At 45.5% G+C, this 17,254-nt stretch overlaps 1 protein-coding gene across 1 annotated transcript in view; it reads left to right on the top strand.

The window, feature by feature from the left end:
* Positions 1–17,254, top strand: part of Poln (DNA polymerase nu) — a 172,972-nt gene that overhangs the window by 136,524 nt on the left and 19,194 nt on the right. The window contains exon 19 of the mRNA XM_076863954.1: positions 12,981–13,063. Coding sequence (XP_076720069.1) covers positions 12,981–13,063 — 83 coding nt within the window. The remainder of the gene's footprint in view (positions 1–12,980; positions 13,064–17,254) is intronic.

Raw genomic sequence — 17,254 nt, 5'->3', positions numbered from 1 at the left:
TATTATACCAGAATTTTGAGTTGTAGTTAGAAATCTATTCTCTACATCCAGATTTTAGAGGAATTCACCCATCTTTTCCCAGATGGCTATCCAGTTGTCCCAGCATCATTTATCAAAAAATCCATCTTTCTCCTGATAAATAGGGAATGCCATCTCACACAACATTAGCTTTCTGTACGTAGTAGAGGCTACATCTAGACGTCTCATTCAGCTCTAGGGGTGTGTCTGCTCGTGGACCATGCTGCTGTAATCACAGAACATGGTGTATCAACACCTAGGTGGCCTGGTCTCCTTCATAGTTCCTCTTCAGTATTCTTATTTGCTCATCTAGTTTCATAGAACAACTTATTGGTATTGTTATGGAGATTTCATTAAATTCACAATTAACAAGAGCTAACAACATCTTGGTGATGTTGAGGCATTTCAATCTAGACCATTTCGTTTTATAATCTACTTTTGTATCTTTCAGGAGGTTTTAAAGTTTTCTTTACACATAGGTTCTACATAATTCTTATTCCTAAATATTTGATCTTGTTATTAGTACTGCAAATGAGATTTTCTCTTTCATATGTCTTTATACTTATTATTTATGTGTATGAGTCTATTGATTTTTTATTTTAATTCTATTTCCTGAAACACTGCTGAATTTTCTGTTTGTTTCTCTAGAGATTTCCAGGAATATTATGTCATCTGCAACTCATAGTTTTCTGATTTTGTTTTTTTCAATTCTTATGCCTCTACTTATCTTTTTCTTGACTAATTGCTTTGACTAATACCTAATAACAGTGTTATGGAGTAGTGTAGAGATTGGACATCCTTGCTTTGTTCCTGATCGTAGGAAGAATGTATCTGGTGCTTCCCACTAAGAGGCTGGCTGTAAAATTGAAATGTATATTTTATCTTTTTAAGGAACTATCCAGGTTTCTTATTTTTCAATAATTTTTATGACGAATAAATCTTAAAATTTTTCATAGATATTTTTCCATAACTGTGTAGATAATCATATAATTTTCCACTTAAACCTATTAATGTGGTAAATCATATTGATAGATTTTCTATATTGAGTTAAGTTTCCATTCTGGATATAAACCTTGCTAAGCCATGGAGTATGTTTCTTTTTTTTTCTTTTTCTTTTTCTTTTTTTTTAACTGGTGAATGTGCCCCTAGACATTCTAATATAATTGTAGCATGTATGTATAATATATGTATCTCTTTATATACCTAATAATTATGATGTCATGGCAGTGGTTAAGAAAATGTCTGAGAACAGAGCACGTTTTTAAATTATTTATAAAAATAAAAACATCCATTTAAATCTTGATAAACAACCATTTCTAAGCATTTATAACTCCCTTCTTTGTTTTTTTTTTTTTTTTTTTCATTTTGTGTCGTGGAATTCTAGCTTGAAACGAGGGCCAGGTACATGGTAGGCAAGTGCTCTACTACTACGCTATTTTCCACAAATTATTCTTTCTTTATTTTATTAATTAATTTTACAGTAGGATGGATTTGACATATTGTACACAGTGGAGCACAATGTCTCATTCCTCTGGCAGTACATAGTGCAGAGTCACTCCCCTAGTGTGATCATACATGAATATAGGTAATAATGTCTGTCTCATTCTACCATCCTTCCCATCCCCACAGCCCCACCCCTCCCCTCATTCTGCTCTACAAACCAAAGTTCCTGCATTCTTCCCTGTCCCCCTGTCCCACTATGGAGCAACATTTGCTTATCAGAGAAAACATTCAGCTTTTGCTTTGGGGGGATTGGCTTATTTCACCTAGCATGATATTCTCCAACTCCATCCATTTACTTGCAAATGCTATAATTTCATTCTTCTCTAAGGCTGAGTAATATTCCATTGAGTATATGTACCACATTTTTCTTTATCCATTCAGCTGTTGAAGGGCATCTGGGTTGGTCCCATAGTTTAGCTTTTGTGAATTGATCTGCTACAAACATTGATGTGACTGCATCACTGAGATATGCTATTTTAAGTCCTTTGGGTATAAACTGAGGAGTGGGATAACTGGGTCAAATGGTGGATCCATTCCAAGTTTTCTGAGGAATCTCCATACTGCTTTCCATAGTAGTTGCACCAATTGGCAGTCCCATCAGCAGTGTTTGAGTGTGCCTTTTCCCCACATCCTCACTAACATTTATTGTAGCCCATATTCTGGATGATTGCCATTCTGACTGGAGTGAGATGAAATCTTAGAGTGGTTTTGATTTGCATTTCTCTAATTGCTAGAGATGTTGAACATTTTTTCATATGTTTATTCATTGATTCTATTTCTTCTGTGAAGTATCTGTTCAGTTCCTTAGTCCATTTATTGATCAGGTTATTTGTGGGGTGTTTTTTTTTTTTTTGAGTTAAGTTTTTTGAGTTCTTTATATATCCTTGGAGATTAGTGCTCTGTCTGATATCTGTGTGGTAAACGGTTTTTACCATTCTGTAGTCCCTCTCATCACATTATTGATTGTTTCCTAAAAGAAGATGCTTTTTAGTTGGAATCCAACCCATTTTTTTGTTTGTTTGTTTGTTTTACTTCTTATGCTCTAGGAGTCCTTGTTTGGAAAGTCAGGTCCTAAGCCAACATGATGAAGATTTAGGCCTGCTTTTTTCTTCTATTAGGCTCAGGGTCTCTGTTCTAGTGTCTAAGTCTTTGATCCACTTTGAATTGATTTTTGTGCAGGGTGAGAGACAGAGGTTGAATTTCATTTTGGCACATATGGAGTTCCAGTTTTCCCAGCACCACTTGTTAAATAGGCTATCTTTTCTCCAGTGTATGTTTTGGCACCTTTGTCTAGTATGAGATGACCATTTATGTGGGTTTGCCTCTGTGTCTTCTATTTTGTACCATTGGTCTACATGTCTACTTGGTATGAATACCATGCTGTCTTTGTCACTATTGCTTTGTAGTTCAAGGTCTGGTACTGTGATGCCTCCTGCTTCACTCTTCTTGCTGAGGATTGCTTTGGCTATTCTGGGTCTCTTATTTTTCCAAATGAATTTCATGGTTGCCTTTTCTAGTTCTATGAAGAATGTCTTTGGGGTTTTCATAGGAATTGCATTAAATCTGTATAACAGTTGGGTAGTATGTCCTTTTCACTGTATTAATTCTGCCTATCCAAGAGCATGGGAGATCTTCCCATCTTCTGAGGTCTTCTTCAATTTCTTTCTTTAGTGTTCTAAAGTTTTCATTGTAGAGGTCTTCCACCTGTTTTTTTTTTTTAAATTTACATTTATTTGTAGTTGGATACAAGACCTTTATGTTATTTATTTATCTTTATGTGGTGTGAGGATCAATCCCAGGGCCTCACTGTGCTAGACCAGCTCCACCCCTGAGCCCCAGCCCCAGCCCTCTTCTTCATTTCAGTAGTGTCTGTTGTGATGCTTCCTTTTTCATTATGAATTCTAGTAATTTGAGTTTTCTCTCTCCTTTTGGTTAGAGTGGCTAAGGGTTCATCAATTTTTTTTTTCAAAAAACCATCTTTTGTCATTTTTTTTTCAATTTTTTCTTTTGTTTCAATTTCATTGACTGATTTGTGCCCTGATTTTCATCATTTCCTGTCTTCCTCTACTTTTGGTGTTGATTCGTTCTTCTTTTTCTAGGGCTTTGAGATGCAATGTCAGTTGGTTTATTTGTTTACTTTTTATTCTTTTAATGAATGAGCTCAATGCAATGAAACTTTCTATTGGCATAGCCTACATAGTGCCCCAGAGATTTTGGTATGTTATATCAGAGTTCTCATTTACCTCTAAGAGTCTTTTTATCTCCTCCCTGATGTCCTCTGTTTTCCATGCATCATTCAATAGCTTATTGTTTAGTCTTCAGGTGTTGGAGTAGCTTCTATTTTAATTTTATCATTGATTTCTACTCTCATTTCCTTATGATCTGATATAATGCAGGGTAAGACCTCTTTTTTCTTTTTTTTGTATTTGCTAAGACTTGTTTTGTGGCATAACAAATGGTCTATTAAGGATCCATGAGCTGCTTGAGAAAATTGTTGATGGATGAAATATTCTGTATATATCTGTTAAGTCTAAATTATTGGTTGTATTATTGAGTTCTATGGTTTCTTTAGTTTTTATTTGGAAGATCTATCCTGTGATGAGAGAAGTGTGTTAAAGGTACCCAGTACTATTGTGTTGTGGTCCATCTGATTCTTGAAATTGAGAAGGGTTTGTTTGATATACATGGAAGCTCCATTTGGGGGGACCTAGATATTCATGATTGTCATGTCTTGTTGATGTGTCATTCCCTTAAGCAGTATGAAATGCCCCTCTTTATCCCTTCTGACTGATTTTGGTTTGAAGTCTACTTCATCTGATATGAGGATGGAAACCCCTGCTTGTTTACGTGGTGTGTGTGAGTGATAGGTTTTTCCTACCCTTTCACCTTCAGTCTGTGGATGTCTTTTCCTATACATGCATCTCTTGAAGCACCATATGGTTAGGTCTTTTTTTAAAAATCCAATCTTCCAGTCTATGTCTTTTGATTGATGAGTTTAGGCCATTAACATTTATTATTGAATTATGGTTTCATTTTGGTTGTTGTGGGTTTTTTTTTTCTGTGTGTGTGTGTGTGTGTGTGTGTGTGTGTGTGTGTGTTTGCCCGTGCATGCCAGGGATTTAACTCAGGGGCACTCAGCCACTGAGCCACATCCCCTGCCCCATTCATACTTTTTTAGAGAAAGGGCCTCACTGAGTTGCTTAGCACCTCGCAGTTGCTGAGGCTGGCTTTGAACTCACAATTCTCCTGTCTCAGCCTCCCTAGCCTCTGGGATCACAGGTGTGCACCACCACACCCTGCATTTTGTTTTATTTTTTATTTTTAACTTGACTTGGTTACTTTTTTGGTTGGCTTTTCCTTTAGTGTGGTTCCTCCCTTTGCTGGTTTTCATTTTCATTTTCTTCTCACAGAATATTTTGCTGAGGATGTTCTGTAGTGCAGGCTTTCTCATTGTAAATTCTTTTAACTTTTGTTTATCATGGAAGGTTTTTATTTCATCTTCAAATTTGTAGCTTAATTTTGCTGGATAGAAGATTCTTGGTTGGCATCCATTTTCTTTCAGACCTGGGGATATGTTGTTGCAGGGTCTCCTAGCTTTGAGGGTTTGGGTTGAAAAATCTGCTGAGATATGAATTGGTTTCCCCCATAAGTAATCTGAAACTTTTCTCTTGTGGCTTTTAAAATTCTATCCTTATTCTGTATGCTAGGCATTTCATTATAACATGCCTTGGTGTGGATCTGTTGTAATTTTGTACATTTGGGGTCCTGTAAGTCTCTTGTGTTTGATTTTCCATTTGTGGGAAATTTTCTAATATTATTTCATAGAAGATATTGTGCATTCCTTTGGTTTATATCTCGGTGCCTTCCTCTATCTCAATAATTCTTAGATTTTGTCTTTCATGTTATCCCATAATTCTTGGAGGTTCTGTTCATGGTTTCTTACCATCTTCATTGAATGGTCAACTTTATTTTCAACATTATATATTTTCTTCATTGCCTGAGGTTCTGTCTTCCAAGTGGTCTAGTCTATTGGTGATGCTTTATATTGAATTTTTTATTTAGCTTATTGTTTCCCTCATTTAAGAGATTTCTGGTATGGTTCTTTTCCTCAGTGTCTCCTTCTCTTTCTTGATGAAATTTTTGCTACCTGTATTTCCTCTTGTATCTCTTTGTTGGAGTAATCAATTTGCTGTCTGTAATTGCTTTTTTATTCTGTGCTTTGCAGATCATTATAATTATGTACAATCTAAACTCCTATCTGACATTTCTGCTACTGTGCTGTCAATGGATTCTATTATTGTATCACCTTGGTTTGTTTGGGGTATTTTCTTCTTTTCTTTCATGTTGTTCCTGTGTCTTCCTCTTCAGCAGTGTGGATCTGAGATATAAAGTTTTCACCAGAAAATCTTGTACCATTCCTGCAGGTTAGCAATCCCTTGCCTCTGTGTAACCAGGCCCGCAGGGACCTTGGTGTGGGTCTTCCCAGTCCTGGCTGTTGTCTCTAGGTGGCAGGGACCTTGGTGTGGGTCTTCCCAGTCCTGGCTGTTGTCTCTAGGTGGCAGGGACCTTGGTGTGGGTCTTCCCAGTCCTAGTGTTGGCTCAAGGTGGCAGGGACCTTGGTGTGGGTCTTCCCAGTCCTGGCTGTTGTCTCTAGGTGACAGGGACCTTGGTGTGGGTCTTCCCAGTCCTGGCTGTTGTCTCTAGGTGGCAGGGACCTTGGTGTGGGTCTTCCCAGTCCTGGCTGCTGTCTCTAGGTGGCAGGGACCTTGGTGTGGGTCTTCCCAGTCCTGGCTGTTGTCTCTAGGTGACAGGGACCTTGGTGTGGGTCTTCCCAGTCCTGGCTGTTGTCTCTAGGTGACAGGGACCTTGGTGTGGGTCTTCTCAGTCCTAGTGTTGGCTCAAGGTGGCAGGGACCTTGGTGTGGGTCTTCCCAGTCCTGGCTGTTGTCTCTAGGTGACAGGGACCTTGGTGTGGGTCTTCTCAGTCCTAGTGTTGTCTCTAGGTGGCAGGGACCTTGGTGTGGGTCTTCCCAGTCCTGGCTGTTGTCTCTAGGTGACAGGGACCTTGGTGTGGGTCTTCTCAGTCCTGGCTGTTGTCTCTAGGTGGCAGGGACCTTGGTGTGGGTCTTCTCAGTCCTAGTGTTGGCTCAAGGTGGCAGGGACCTTGGTGTGGGTCTTCCCAGTCCTGGCTGTTGTCTCTAGGTGACAGGGACCTTGGTGTGGGTCTTCCCAGTCCTGGCTGCTGTCTCTAGGTGACAGGGACCTTGGTGTGGGTCTTCTCAGTCCTGGCTGTTGTCTCTAGGTGGCAGGGACCTTGGTGTGGGTCTTCTCAGTCCTAGTGTTGGCTCAAGGTGGCAGGGACCTTGGTGTGGGTCTTCCCAGTCCTGGCTGTTGTCTCTAGGTGACAGGGACCTTGGTGTGGGTCTTCCCAGTCCTGGCTGCTGTCTCTAGGTGACAGGGACCTTGGTGTGGGTCTTCCCAGTCCTGGCTGTTGGCTCAAGGTGGCAGGGACCTTGGTGTGGGTCTTCCCAGTCCTGGCTGCTGTCTCTAGGTGACAGGGACCTTGGTGTGGGTCTTCCCAGTCCTGGCTGCTGTCTCTAGGTGACAGGGACCTTGGTGTGGGTCTTCCCAGTCCTGGCTGTTGGCTCAAGGTGGCAGGGACCTTGGTGAGGGTCTTCCCAGTCCTGGCTGCTGTCTCTAGGTGACAGGGACCTTGGTGTGGGTCTTCCCAGTCCTGGCTGTTGTCTCTATGTGGCAGGGACCTTGGTGTGGGTCTTCCCAGTCCTGGCTGTTGTCTCTAGGTGACAGGGACCTTGGTGTGGGTCTTCCCAGTCCTGGCTGTTGTCTCTAGGTGGCAGGGACCTTGGTGTGGGTCTTCCCAGTCCTGGCTGTTGTCTCTAGGTGGCAGGGACCTTGGTGTGGGTCTTCCCAGTCCTGGCTGTTGTCTCTAGGTGACAGGGACCTTGGTGAGGGTCTTCCCAGTCCTGGCTGCTGTCTCTAGGTGACAGGGACCTTGGTGTGGGTCTTCTCAGTCCTAGTGTTGGCTCAAGGTGGCAGGGACCTTGGTGAGGGTCTTCCCAGTCCTGGCTGCTGTCTCTAGGTGACAGGGACCTTGGTGTGGGTCTTCCCAGTCCTGGCTGTTGTCTCTAGGTGGCAGGGACCTTGGTGTGGGTCTTCCCAGTCCTGGCTGTTGTCTCTAGGTGAAAGGGACCTTGGTGTGGGTCTTCTCAGTCCTAGTGTTGGCTCAAGGTGGCAGGGACCTTGGTGTGGGTCTTCCCAGTCCTGGCTGTTGTCTCTAGGTGACAGGGACCTTGGTGTGGGTCTTCTCAGTCCTAGTGTTGTCTCTAGGTGGCAGGGACCTTGGTGTGGGTCTTCCCAGTCCTGGCTGTTGTCTCTAGGTGACAGGGACCTTGGTGTGGGTCTTCCCAGTCCTGGCTGCTGTCTCTAGGTGACAGGGACCTTGGTGTGGGTCTTCCCAGTCCTGGCTGTTGTCTCTAGGTGACAGGGACCTTGGTGTGGGTCTTCCCAGTCCTGGCTGTTGTCTCTAGGTGACAGGGACCTTGGTGTGGGTCTTCCCAGTCCTGGCTGTTGTCTCTAGGTGGCAGGGACCTTGGTGTGGGTCTTCCCAGTCCTGGCTGTTGTCTATAGGTGACAGGGACCTTGGTGTGGGTCTTCCCAGTCCTGGCTGCTGTCTATAGGTGGCAGGGACCTTGGTGTGGGTCTTCCCAGTCCTGGCTGCTGTCTCTAGGTGACAGGGACCTTGGTGTGGGTCTTCCCAGTCCTGGCTGTTGTCTCTAGGTGGCAGGGACCTTGATGTGGGTCTTCCCAGTCCTGGCTGTTGTGTCTAGGTGGCAGGGACCTTGGTGTGGGTCTTCCCAGTCCTGGCTGTTGTCTCTAGGTGGCAGGGACCTTGGTGTGGGTCTTCCCAGTCCTGGCTGCTGTCTCTAGGTGACAGGGACCTTGGTGTGGGTCTTCCAAGTCCTGGCTGTTGTCTCTAGGTGGCAGGGACCTTGGTGTGGGTCTTCCCAGTCCTGGCTGCTGTCTCTAGGTGACAGGGACCTTGGTGTGGGTCTTCCCAGTCCTGGCTGCTGTCTCTAGGTGACAGGGACCTTGGTGTGGGTCTTCCCAGTCCTGGCTGTTGTCTCTAGGTGACAGGGACCTTGGTGTGGGTCTTCCCAGTCCTGGCTGTTGTCTCTAGGTGGCAGGGACCTTGGTGTGGGTCTTCCCAGTCCTGGCTGCTGTCTCTAGGTGACAGGGACCTTGGTGTGGGTCTTCCCAGTCCTGGCTGTTGTCTGTAGGTGGCAGGGACCTTGATGTGGGTCTTCCCAGTCCTGGCTGTTGTCTCTAGGTGGCAGGGACCTTGGTGTGGGTCTTCCCAGTCCTGGCTGTTGTCTCTAGGTGGCAGGGACCTTGGTGTGGGTCTTCCCAGTCCTGGCTGCTGTCTCTAGGTGACAGGGACCTTGGTGTGGGTCTTCCCAGTCCTGGCTGTTGTCTCTAGGTGACAGGGACCTTGGTGTGGGTCTTCCCAGTCCTGGCTGCTGTCTCTAGGTGACAGGGACCTTGGTGTGGGTCTTCCCAGTCCTGGCTGTTGTCTCTAGGTGGCAGGGACCTTGGTGTGGGTCTTCCCAGTCCTGGCTGCTGTCTCTAGGTGACAGGGACCTTGGTGTGGGTCTTCCCAGTCCTGGCTGTTGTCTCTATGTGGCAGGGACCTTGGTGTGGGTCTTCCCAGTCCTGGCTGCTGTCTCTAGGTGACAGGGACCTTGGTCTGGGTCTTCCCAGTCCTGGCTGCTGTCTCTAGGTGGCAGGGACCTTGGTGTGGGTCTTCCCAGTCCTGGCTGTTGTCTCTAGGTGGCAGGGACCTTGGTGTGGGTCTTCTCAGTCCTAGTGTTGGCTCAAGGTGGCAGGGACCTTGGTGTGGGTCTTCCCAGTCCTGGCTGTTGTCTCTAGGTGACAGGTACCTTGGTGTGGGTCTTCCCAGTCCTGGCTGTTGTCTCTAGGTGACAGGTACCTTGGTGTGGGTCTTCCCATTCCAGACTATTGTCTCTAGGTGGCAGGGAGCTTGGTAATGGTCTTCCAGGTCCTTGCTGATGTCTCTCCTTGGCAGGTACCTAGGTGATGATCTTCCCAGTCCTGACTGTTGTCTCTAGGTGGCAGCAGGTGGAGAGCTGTGTTTGTAGGTGGGAGCCACAGTGCAGTTGACCGCCTCCTCCCCCTGTCAGCAGGGATTGCTCTGCTCCTCTTCCTTGGTGCCTCAGTCCGGGAGCGAGGCTTCTTATTGTATTCTTGGCATCTGTTGCTGGTATCCTGTTCAGAAGTGTTACATCAATCAGTATTCACATGAGGTATCAGTTGGTACTTTCCTTTATACTGATACTCTCTTTACCATGTTTAGATATAACTGTTATACTTGATTAAAAAAAGAAAAATGGAAATTTTTTCTTCATTTTCTAGGCTCACAAATAATTTATGCAGCATAGAGACAATTTGATTCCTATGGTTTGATCGAATTCCATATGAAACTATTTGGATGGGTTTTTGTTTGTTTTTGTAGGGTAGTTCCTTAAATATTTTCTCTATTTTCTCTAGACATTGGACTATTTAACTTTCATCTACACTGAGGTCAGTTTTGGGGAGGGTACTCTGGATTGAACTTAGACATACTCAGCCACTGAGCCACATCCCCATCCCAATTTTACACTTTTTTGGAGTTGCTTAACATCTCACTTTTGCTGAGAGTGGCTTTGAATTCACAATCTTCTTGCCTCAGCCTCCAGAGCTGAGATCAATTTTTATAGCTATATTTTCTTCAGGTATTATCCATCTAACCTGTGGGAAGACCCACACCAAGGTCCCTGCCACCTAGAGACAACAGCCAGGACTGGGAAGACCCACACCAAGGTCCCTGCCACCTAGAGACAACATCTATATTTATAGCTATATTTTCTTCAGGTATTATCCATCTAACATCTAAATTTACTCATATAAAGTTTTACAAAATAACTTTTAAGGTCTTTATTTCCTCTATGTCAGTAATTACCTTTATTTGTTGTTTCTTATTTTATCATTCAAATTTTCTTCCTTTTTTGATAAAATTAGATAATGGATTGTATATTTTATTTCTATGAGAACCAGGATTTCATTTATTTATTAATTTGATCTATGTCTTTCTGTTCTTGACATCACTAATTTCTGCTCCTGTCTTTTTTAAATATTTATTTATTTATTTTTAGTTATAGGCTTAGGAATCAAATAGTCTGTGTGTTGTATAAATTATTTCTGAGCCTAGAAAATGAAGATAGCTTTATTTTATTTTATTTATTTTTTATGTGGTGCTGAGATTGGAACCCAGTGCTTCATGCATCCTAGGTGAGCGCTCTACCTCTGAGCCATAGCCACAGCCCTCTGCTCTTGTCTTTATTCTAGCTTTATAATTTCCTTCCTTTCATATTCTTTTGGTTTGTTTACTTGTTCTCTTCCTTCCTTTTTGAACTGAAATCTAAGTTTATTTACTTTTTTCTTTCATTTTTAGTAACATAGGAATGATTGGTTCTAATATAAAGTGTTTTTATTGGAAACAATATAATTTCTGTTTATATTTCTGTTCACACAAAAGTTGGTTGATAGAAGTTTTTTTGTTTTTGTTTTTGTTTTTTATTTGGTTTATTTCTAGATGGAAGGGCTCATTTAGTTTTTGTTCCTAGTTTTATTGCACTGTGATCAGAGAATGTTAACATTTCTACATTTTGCAAATTTTTTTCTGCATTTAATATATGACCATATGTACCCAAGAAGAGAGTTCATCCTGTGTTGTCAGAGTGTGCTGTTGGCTAGTCTGCCAGTCTGACTCTGGGAAGCTTCCTTAGAGATGGTCCTGCCCTGTCTGTCATTCTGAGGAAGGATCAGAGCTACGTCTGGCAGGGTGTGCCCTGCTCAGATTCCTTACTTCCTTCTGTGCTCTCACTGGTCTCTTTGAGCCGAGGCATTGTCTGCTTTCAAGGCCGGCAGCCCTGGAGGGAAGCTGTTGTTGGTTTTTTGTTTGTTTTGATGCTGGGGATTTCTAAATACATTTATCAGCAGAGTGTTTCCTGGGAGCAGATTTGGAGCATGCATGGTATTTTTAAAATAAAGGCAGGAAATATAGCTAAGGAGTGTCATGTAGGAGCTGACACATGTTCTGAGCCTGTATACATTTGGCTTTTTGCTTCCTATCTACATTCAGTATTTATCAATAGCAAATTTAAGGATGAGAGAAACAAGTGGGCAAAAGAGCTTGCCACAACTGGAAAAGGGGGCACACTACGTATACATGGGCACTTAGAAACCAGGTGGTGAGTATCTGTTACGCCCTAGACATCAGCGAAAATGTACAGGAGATAGCTCCATGGCCTGTCCCCTTCAGAAACACAGACATCAAGCAGAGACTGCCAGAACAAAGTTTGTCAGTTCTCTGAAGAACAAGCAAAGGTCTTCCCCAGCAAGAGCTGAGTCAAGAAAAGGCAGCTAGAGAGTATGAGGAGAGCTTTGAAGTATTCACTTGTCCCACCTCCACTCAGGACCTGATCCTTGGTTCCAGAGGGAGCGGAGCTTGCCTTGATCTCAAAGAGCCATATGTGTCTCTTCTCCTGAGTCCAGGGCTGCCTGGAGGACTGGTCCAGGTGCTTGTCATTGTTTCACCTAACTCACACCCATTTGGCCCAGGAAAGTGGTGGGCAAAATAATTATAGTTGAAGCAAACAATAGGACACTGAACGCTCTGGAGGAAAAGCCAGGGAGAGACATTCTTTGGGAAAGTAGGCCATACTAAAGCGCTTGTGAATACTGGGAAATCTAAAAGGCCTCCTGCATGTCCAAGACAACTCCCATGCTTGGAAAAGACCTTTTACCTTAGATTGGTCTTGAGGCTCAATGTGAGGAGGAAGTGAAGGCTGAGGCATCGTTGGGAACCCCCTGGCTATGCAGCGAAGTGGGCCCATCACAGAGCCACTCACAAACACTGGGAGAGGTTTCCTCTCTGTCTTTCTGGCTCTGGCTCTGTCTATCTTCCCCTTTGGCTCCTAAATCTGTGCTCAGTTCATTAGGGAAGCCTTGTGTAGATGCTGAGGATGTCTGCAAGAGCAGCAAACAGAGCTGGCTGCCTGTCCTTGGAGGATGCCCAGGCAGGGAGGAGTGACCCTTGGTGGCATGTGCAGAACACTGAGCTTCTCAGCTGTCTCAGCTTTAATCTTCGGAGATTGCTGTGGTTCGTATGCCAGTCAGAAGTAGAGTTGATCCTAATTCTATCTGAATGTTTTAACCCCAAGGCAGGGCTCACCCTGCTGTCTCTGGGAGACCAATGCAGAGGCTGACCGTCCAATCCTGCAAGGGACTACAGCAGCCACAGTCATAGCCCAGCCAAGATCCCAGCTGCCTTCTCAGTACACAGTGCTAACTATGCCTGACACATGCTGTCTTTCCATACAGGAAGGACATTCCCATGGAGCATGTGACGTACGCAGACAGAGAGCAGACCAAGAAGGTGGTGTACTCCGTGGTCTATGGAGCAGGTGGGCTGACGGCAGGGGTTTAGGTCTTGGGGTCACCTATGAGCTGGATGACTGTGTGCCTATATTTAAGTACAGCCATGTTTAAGAGAAACCACTCTGAGAGTCCCTGTATGTTGTTTACACAACACTGGTGACATTGGTGTTACCCAGCACTAGTCAGACCATTTCACACTGCCAAATCACAGTGTCACTGCCAACACTGTCAGGGGAGACAGCAGGTACCAGCACACCGCCACACCAGGCATCATTGTCATGCTTGGGATCCTCCTCCACACACAAACACCAAGGCTTTAGAGAGTGCAACGACCTCAAATGGGGCCTGGTTTGTCTTGTTTTCACTTCTCAGCACTCATTGATCTGTCCCAGAACAGAACTCACCCAGCTGGGCCAGCAGCCAAAGACAGCCCCCAACAGAGGACAGAGCCAAGCCTCAGGCCAGGAGTTGGGGCCAGCCTCAGGGGCAGCAGGCAGGAAAGAGAGGGGCTAGAGGCCAGACACATGGGCATCCCCCTGTCGCCTTTGTAAGCCACCCCAGGGCCCAGCAGAATAGCACTTTGCTCTCTCCCACTCTTCTCCTCTTCCTTCCACTCCCTGACATCCTTCCTTCCACTCCCTGACATGGGTGTGTCGGAGCCCTCCTCTATCCTCAGTGCTCTCTTACTTACCCTCTGCTCTGCAGACATCTCCTTTAGGAGACAGATGCAGCTCTCCCTTGACTCCCTTCTCAGCCTTCCCCCACCACTGTTATTCGTTGCCCATTTCTGAGTAACAAGTTACCATAAACACATTGACTTAAAACAACGCCCACTCATCCCCTCACAGTTTTTATGGGTCTAGGGACTAGATCCCTTGCAGGCTGCAATCAGGGTGCTGGCTGGGGTGTGGTCTCATCTAAAGTTCCACTGGGGAGGTTCCAGTGGGTTCAACTTGCTTCCTGCTGGCCCATGGCCTCCAGCATAGACAGAGCCTTTACTGTGGCACTGAGATGCCAACTCTGCACTTTCTTATCTGCTCAGGGTCTCAGGTGTAATTCACCATGAGCTCCAGAGGGCAGGAGCCTAGAGGGTTTTGCTCATAGCCTGGCATAGAGAAGGCATGTAATACTCACTGAGCACACTGATGACCTTTGAGAACGTTCTGGTTGTGCACACTGTGTCTGGAAGACACACCAGAAGTGAGCTCAGTGGAGACAATGGGATGCTGGGACTCTCCTCAGTTGTTGGGCCTGTTTCCTCTTCAGTGTCCTCTGAAGCTTCCTGGGGTCTCCATTCTGGGGGAAAGCAGCATTCTGCCAAGTAAACTAGACCTCGGTGCCTTGCATCCTTGCTCCAGACGTGCCACGAGCTCCAGCTCAGCAGGTCCAACACTGCCTTCCTACCCTGCCCAGCCCAAGTCTTGATTCTGTCACCACTTGAGCATGTGGCCCTGTCTGAGGTGCCAGCATTGGTCTCCTTCTCAGAAAATGCTCTTGTATGATTACTGAGGCAGCACCTGGCTCAGCTAGCCCCCATCTCTTGTCGTCTGCCACTATCTGGGTCCTGCTTCAATGCTGGGCTATTTCAACAAATGCCCCAAGTGAAGCTGGACCCTCCTGCTCAGTCAGGAGAAGGGGAGGCCACTTTGGGTAAACTGGGCTCCAAGAGGACAGCAGAGTCCCCCACAGTAGTCCCCACCCCAAGATGAAAGTGGACTTCATGGCCACCCACTGGGCTTCTTCTGGAGCATTTATTTTTTCCTGAAGAGGAAAAGAGCTACACTGTGCAAATAAGCAGTGAGTCATTGGCTGTGATGCTGGTGAAGAGGGTAATTTGGCTGCTTTTAGCCCTGATTCTGGCAGGGCTCCCACCCCAAGCTTCCACCTCACAGCCTGCATTGCTCCGCCTGCCTGACACTTGGAATCACCACGTATGTGTTGCTCGCTTCAGGTTGTGTCTCTGTTCCCCTTTTGAAACCAGAACCTTGTCGGATGATCTGGGACCAAGGATCCAAGTGAATTCACCAGGTTCCTGAGCTGCTGGGAACCTTTGGAAAATTCAGTGGAGGGACTTTGGCCCTGGCAGGCAGCCCTGCCTTTCACAGAATCGCAACTCTGAGAGTCCAGAAACTGCTATAGGAACACTGGACCCTGGCCGAGGCATTATTCTGTGTGTTCCTGAGGATGGTGACGGAGATAGCAGAAGCAGCTGCAAGACTTTGAAACAAGCAGAAAAGCAGCTTAAGGGCTGGCATGGCCTTTAGTCGCCTAAACTCAGAAATGTACTGGGGTACCTCCCTACTCACTGGGCCTGCCTACAGCCACCTCTGAGTTCCAACAGGAGCCATACTTCTGCAAGAAACTGCCCACAGACCCCCAGATAAATCCCAAGGCTTTTATAATTATAACTTTCTCAGAGTTGGCCAGTCTTCTCAGTGCTTCCTCAGAGTGCTCCACAGCCAGTCACCAAGCAGTCAGCAGATGCTTACAGGATGCATGCTGCAGGCTGGGCCCACAGGAGGGCTGTGGGCTAGGACTCGGGCCTGCTTCTAAGGGGCATGTCTCCTCCAGAAAGATGCAGAAACATGGCTGAGCCTAACACTGAGAGTCCTTGGTACACAGGGAGCCCCAAGGAGTGCCCATAAGGATGGGGCCTGAGAGCCTGGGAGGCTGCCCAGAGAAGCAACACCTGGGCTAGAGTGGAAGGTCCATCCAGGTGTTCCTGGGGCTCATTGTTGGTCAGGCACTTCTCAACCCCAGTGACAGAAATGAGTGAGAGACTGAGCAATACTTATGGGGCAGTACTTAGAGGAAACGGAATGGAGGTGTCTTCCTGCAGGTAAATCTATGATGTATACACACTAGACGTGATTAGCCACCTGGCAAAGGCCATATTGATCAGATAGGATTTTAGGGGTGGGAAATGCTTAGTGTTCCTACTGAGTGGGTCCTGGGTGCTCTCAGGCATACCTGCTTGTGATTATAACCAAAAAAATAGAAACCTAATCAACTGATCAGCTCTATGAGAGAAGGAGCCAATATGTGGGTGAGAACAGAGGAGGAGCCCTCGAGCCAAGAGATGTCCTGCTTGGGTAGGAACAGTGGGCTTGAGGGTGATAACCCCACTCCAGGGCCTGGAGAGCCATGGGACCCTCTGTCTCCACCAACCTCTCGTCTCTGCTTCCTTTGGGGTTACTATGTCATCTGTTCCCAATGGACAAAGCGCTTGGCCACCCACTCCCCTTCAAGCAGCTTGACAGCTCTACAGGTGAGAAGAAAGTAATTCATTCTGAGCCATAAATGTTCTGGAAAGGTGTGGCTTCTGGTAATAGCCAAGTCGCTCCCATCAGACCAGCCCTCCCCCACACACAGGCTATCATCTATAAAATAGGTATTGAAAGCACTGGGTAGTGACCAAAAGCAAACTGAAGCTGCAAGTTGTCTGACATTTGGAAGAAAGGAATAGTGCACAGTGAGCTTCCCATTGTACAGCCCTGCTCCATCAATGCTGTGGGTGTGGGAACTCAGGACCCCAGTCGTACAGCCTGAAAAACCAGAGGGCAGAGTCGGGGGCAACGATAGGATCTAGAAAGTGAAGGGAGTGATTTTAGAAAGAATAGAGCCAAGGGGAAGCCCAAATTCTGGATATGTACTCTGTCCAAATCTGTGACAGACCCCTAGTTATGCATGAGTGGTACAAACGCCAGACAGCCCAGCTAAGGCTACGAGGACTGATCTGAGATTTTAGCTGCTGTTCACTGCAAGGAGAGAGAGTTTGACATTTGAATTTAGCCAAATTAACTGCTGTCTTTAAAAAAAATTAAGCTGGGTCTGGTGGCACACACCAGTAATCCCCAGAACTTGGGAGGCTGAGGCGGGAGGATTGCAAGTTTGAGGCCAGCCTCAGCAACTTAGCAAGGCTCTAAGCAACCTTGTGAGACCCTGACTCAAAATTTAAAAATAAATAAATAAAAAGGTCTGGAGATGTGGCTTAACCCAGTGGTTAAGTACCCCTGGGTTCAATCCCCAGTATCACAAAAAATAAAAATAAAACAAATTAAATTTAAAAATCAGTGCTCCTGAGAAGAACATAACAGAATCCAAAGTTTCTACAACATATTCACAATATCCAGGATACAATCCAAGATTATTAAACGTGAGGAAAAATCTTGGTCATACTCAAAAGAAAAAGCCATCGTGGAAAAAGATCCTGAGAT

Source organism: Callospermophilus lateralis, chromosome 8 (genome assembly GCF_048772815.1).
Source record: "Callospermophilus lateralis isolate mCalLat2 chromosome 8, mCalLat2.hap1, whole genome shotgun sequence".
NCBI classification, from domain to species: Eukaryota; Metazoa; Chordata; class Mammalia; order Rodentia; family Sciuridae; genus Callospermophilus; species Callospermophilus lateralis.
This window is presented reverse-complemented; position numbering and strand designations above follow the sequence as displayed.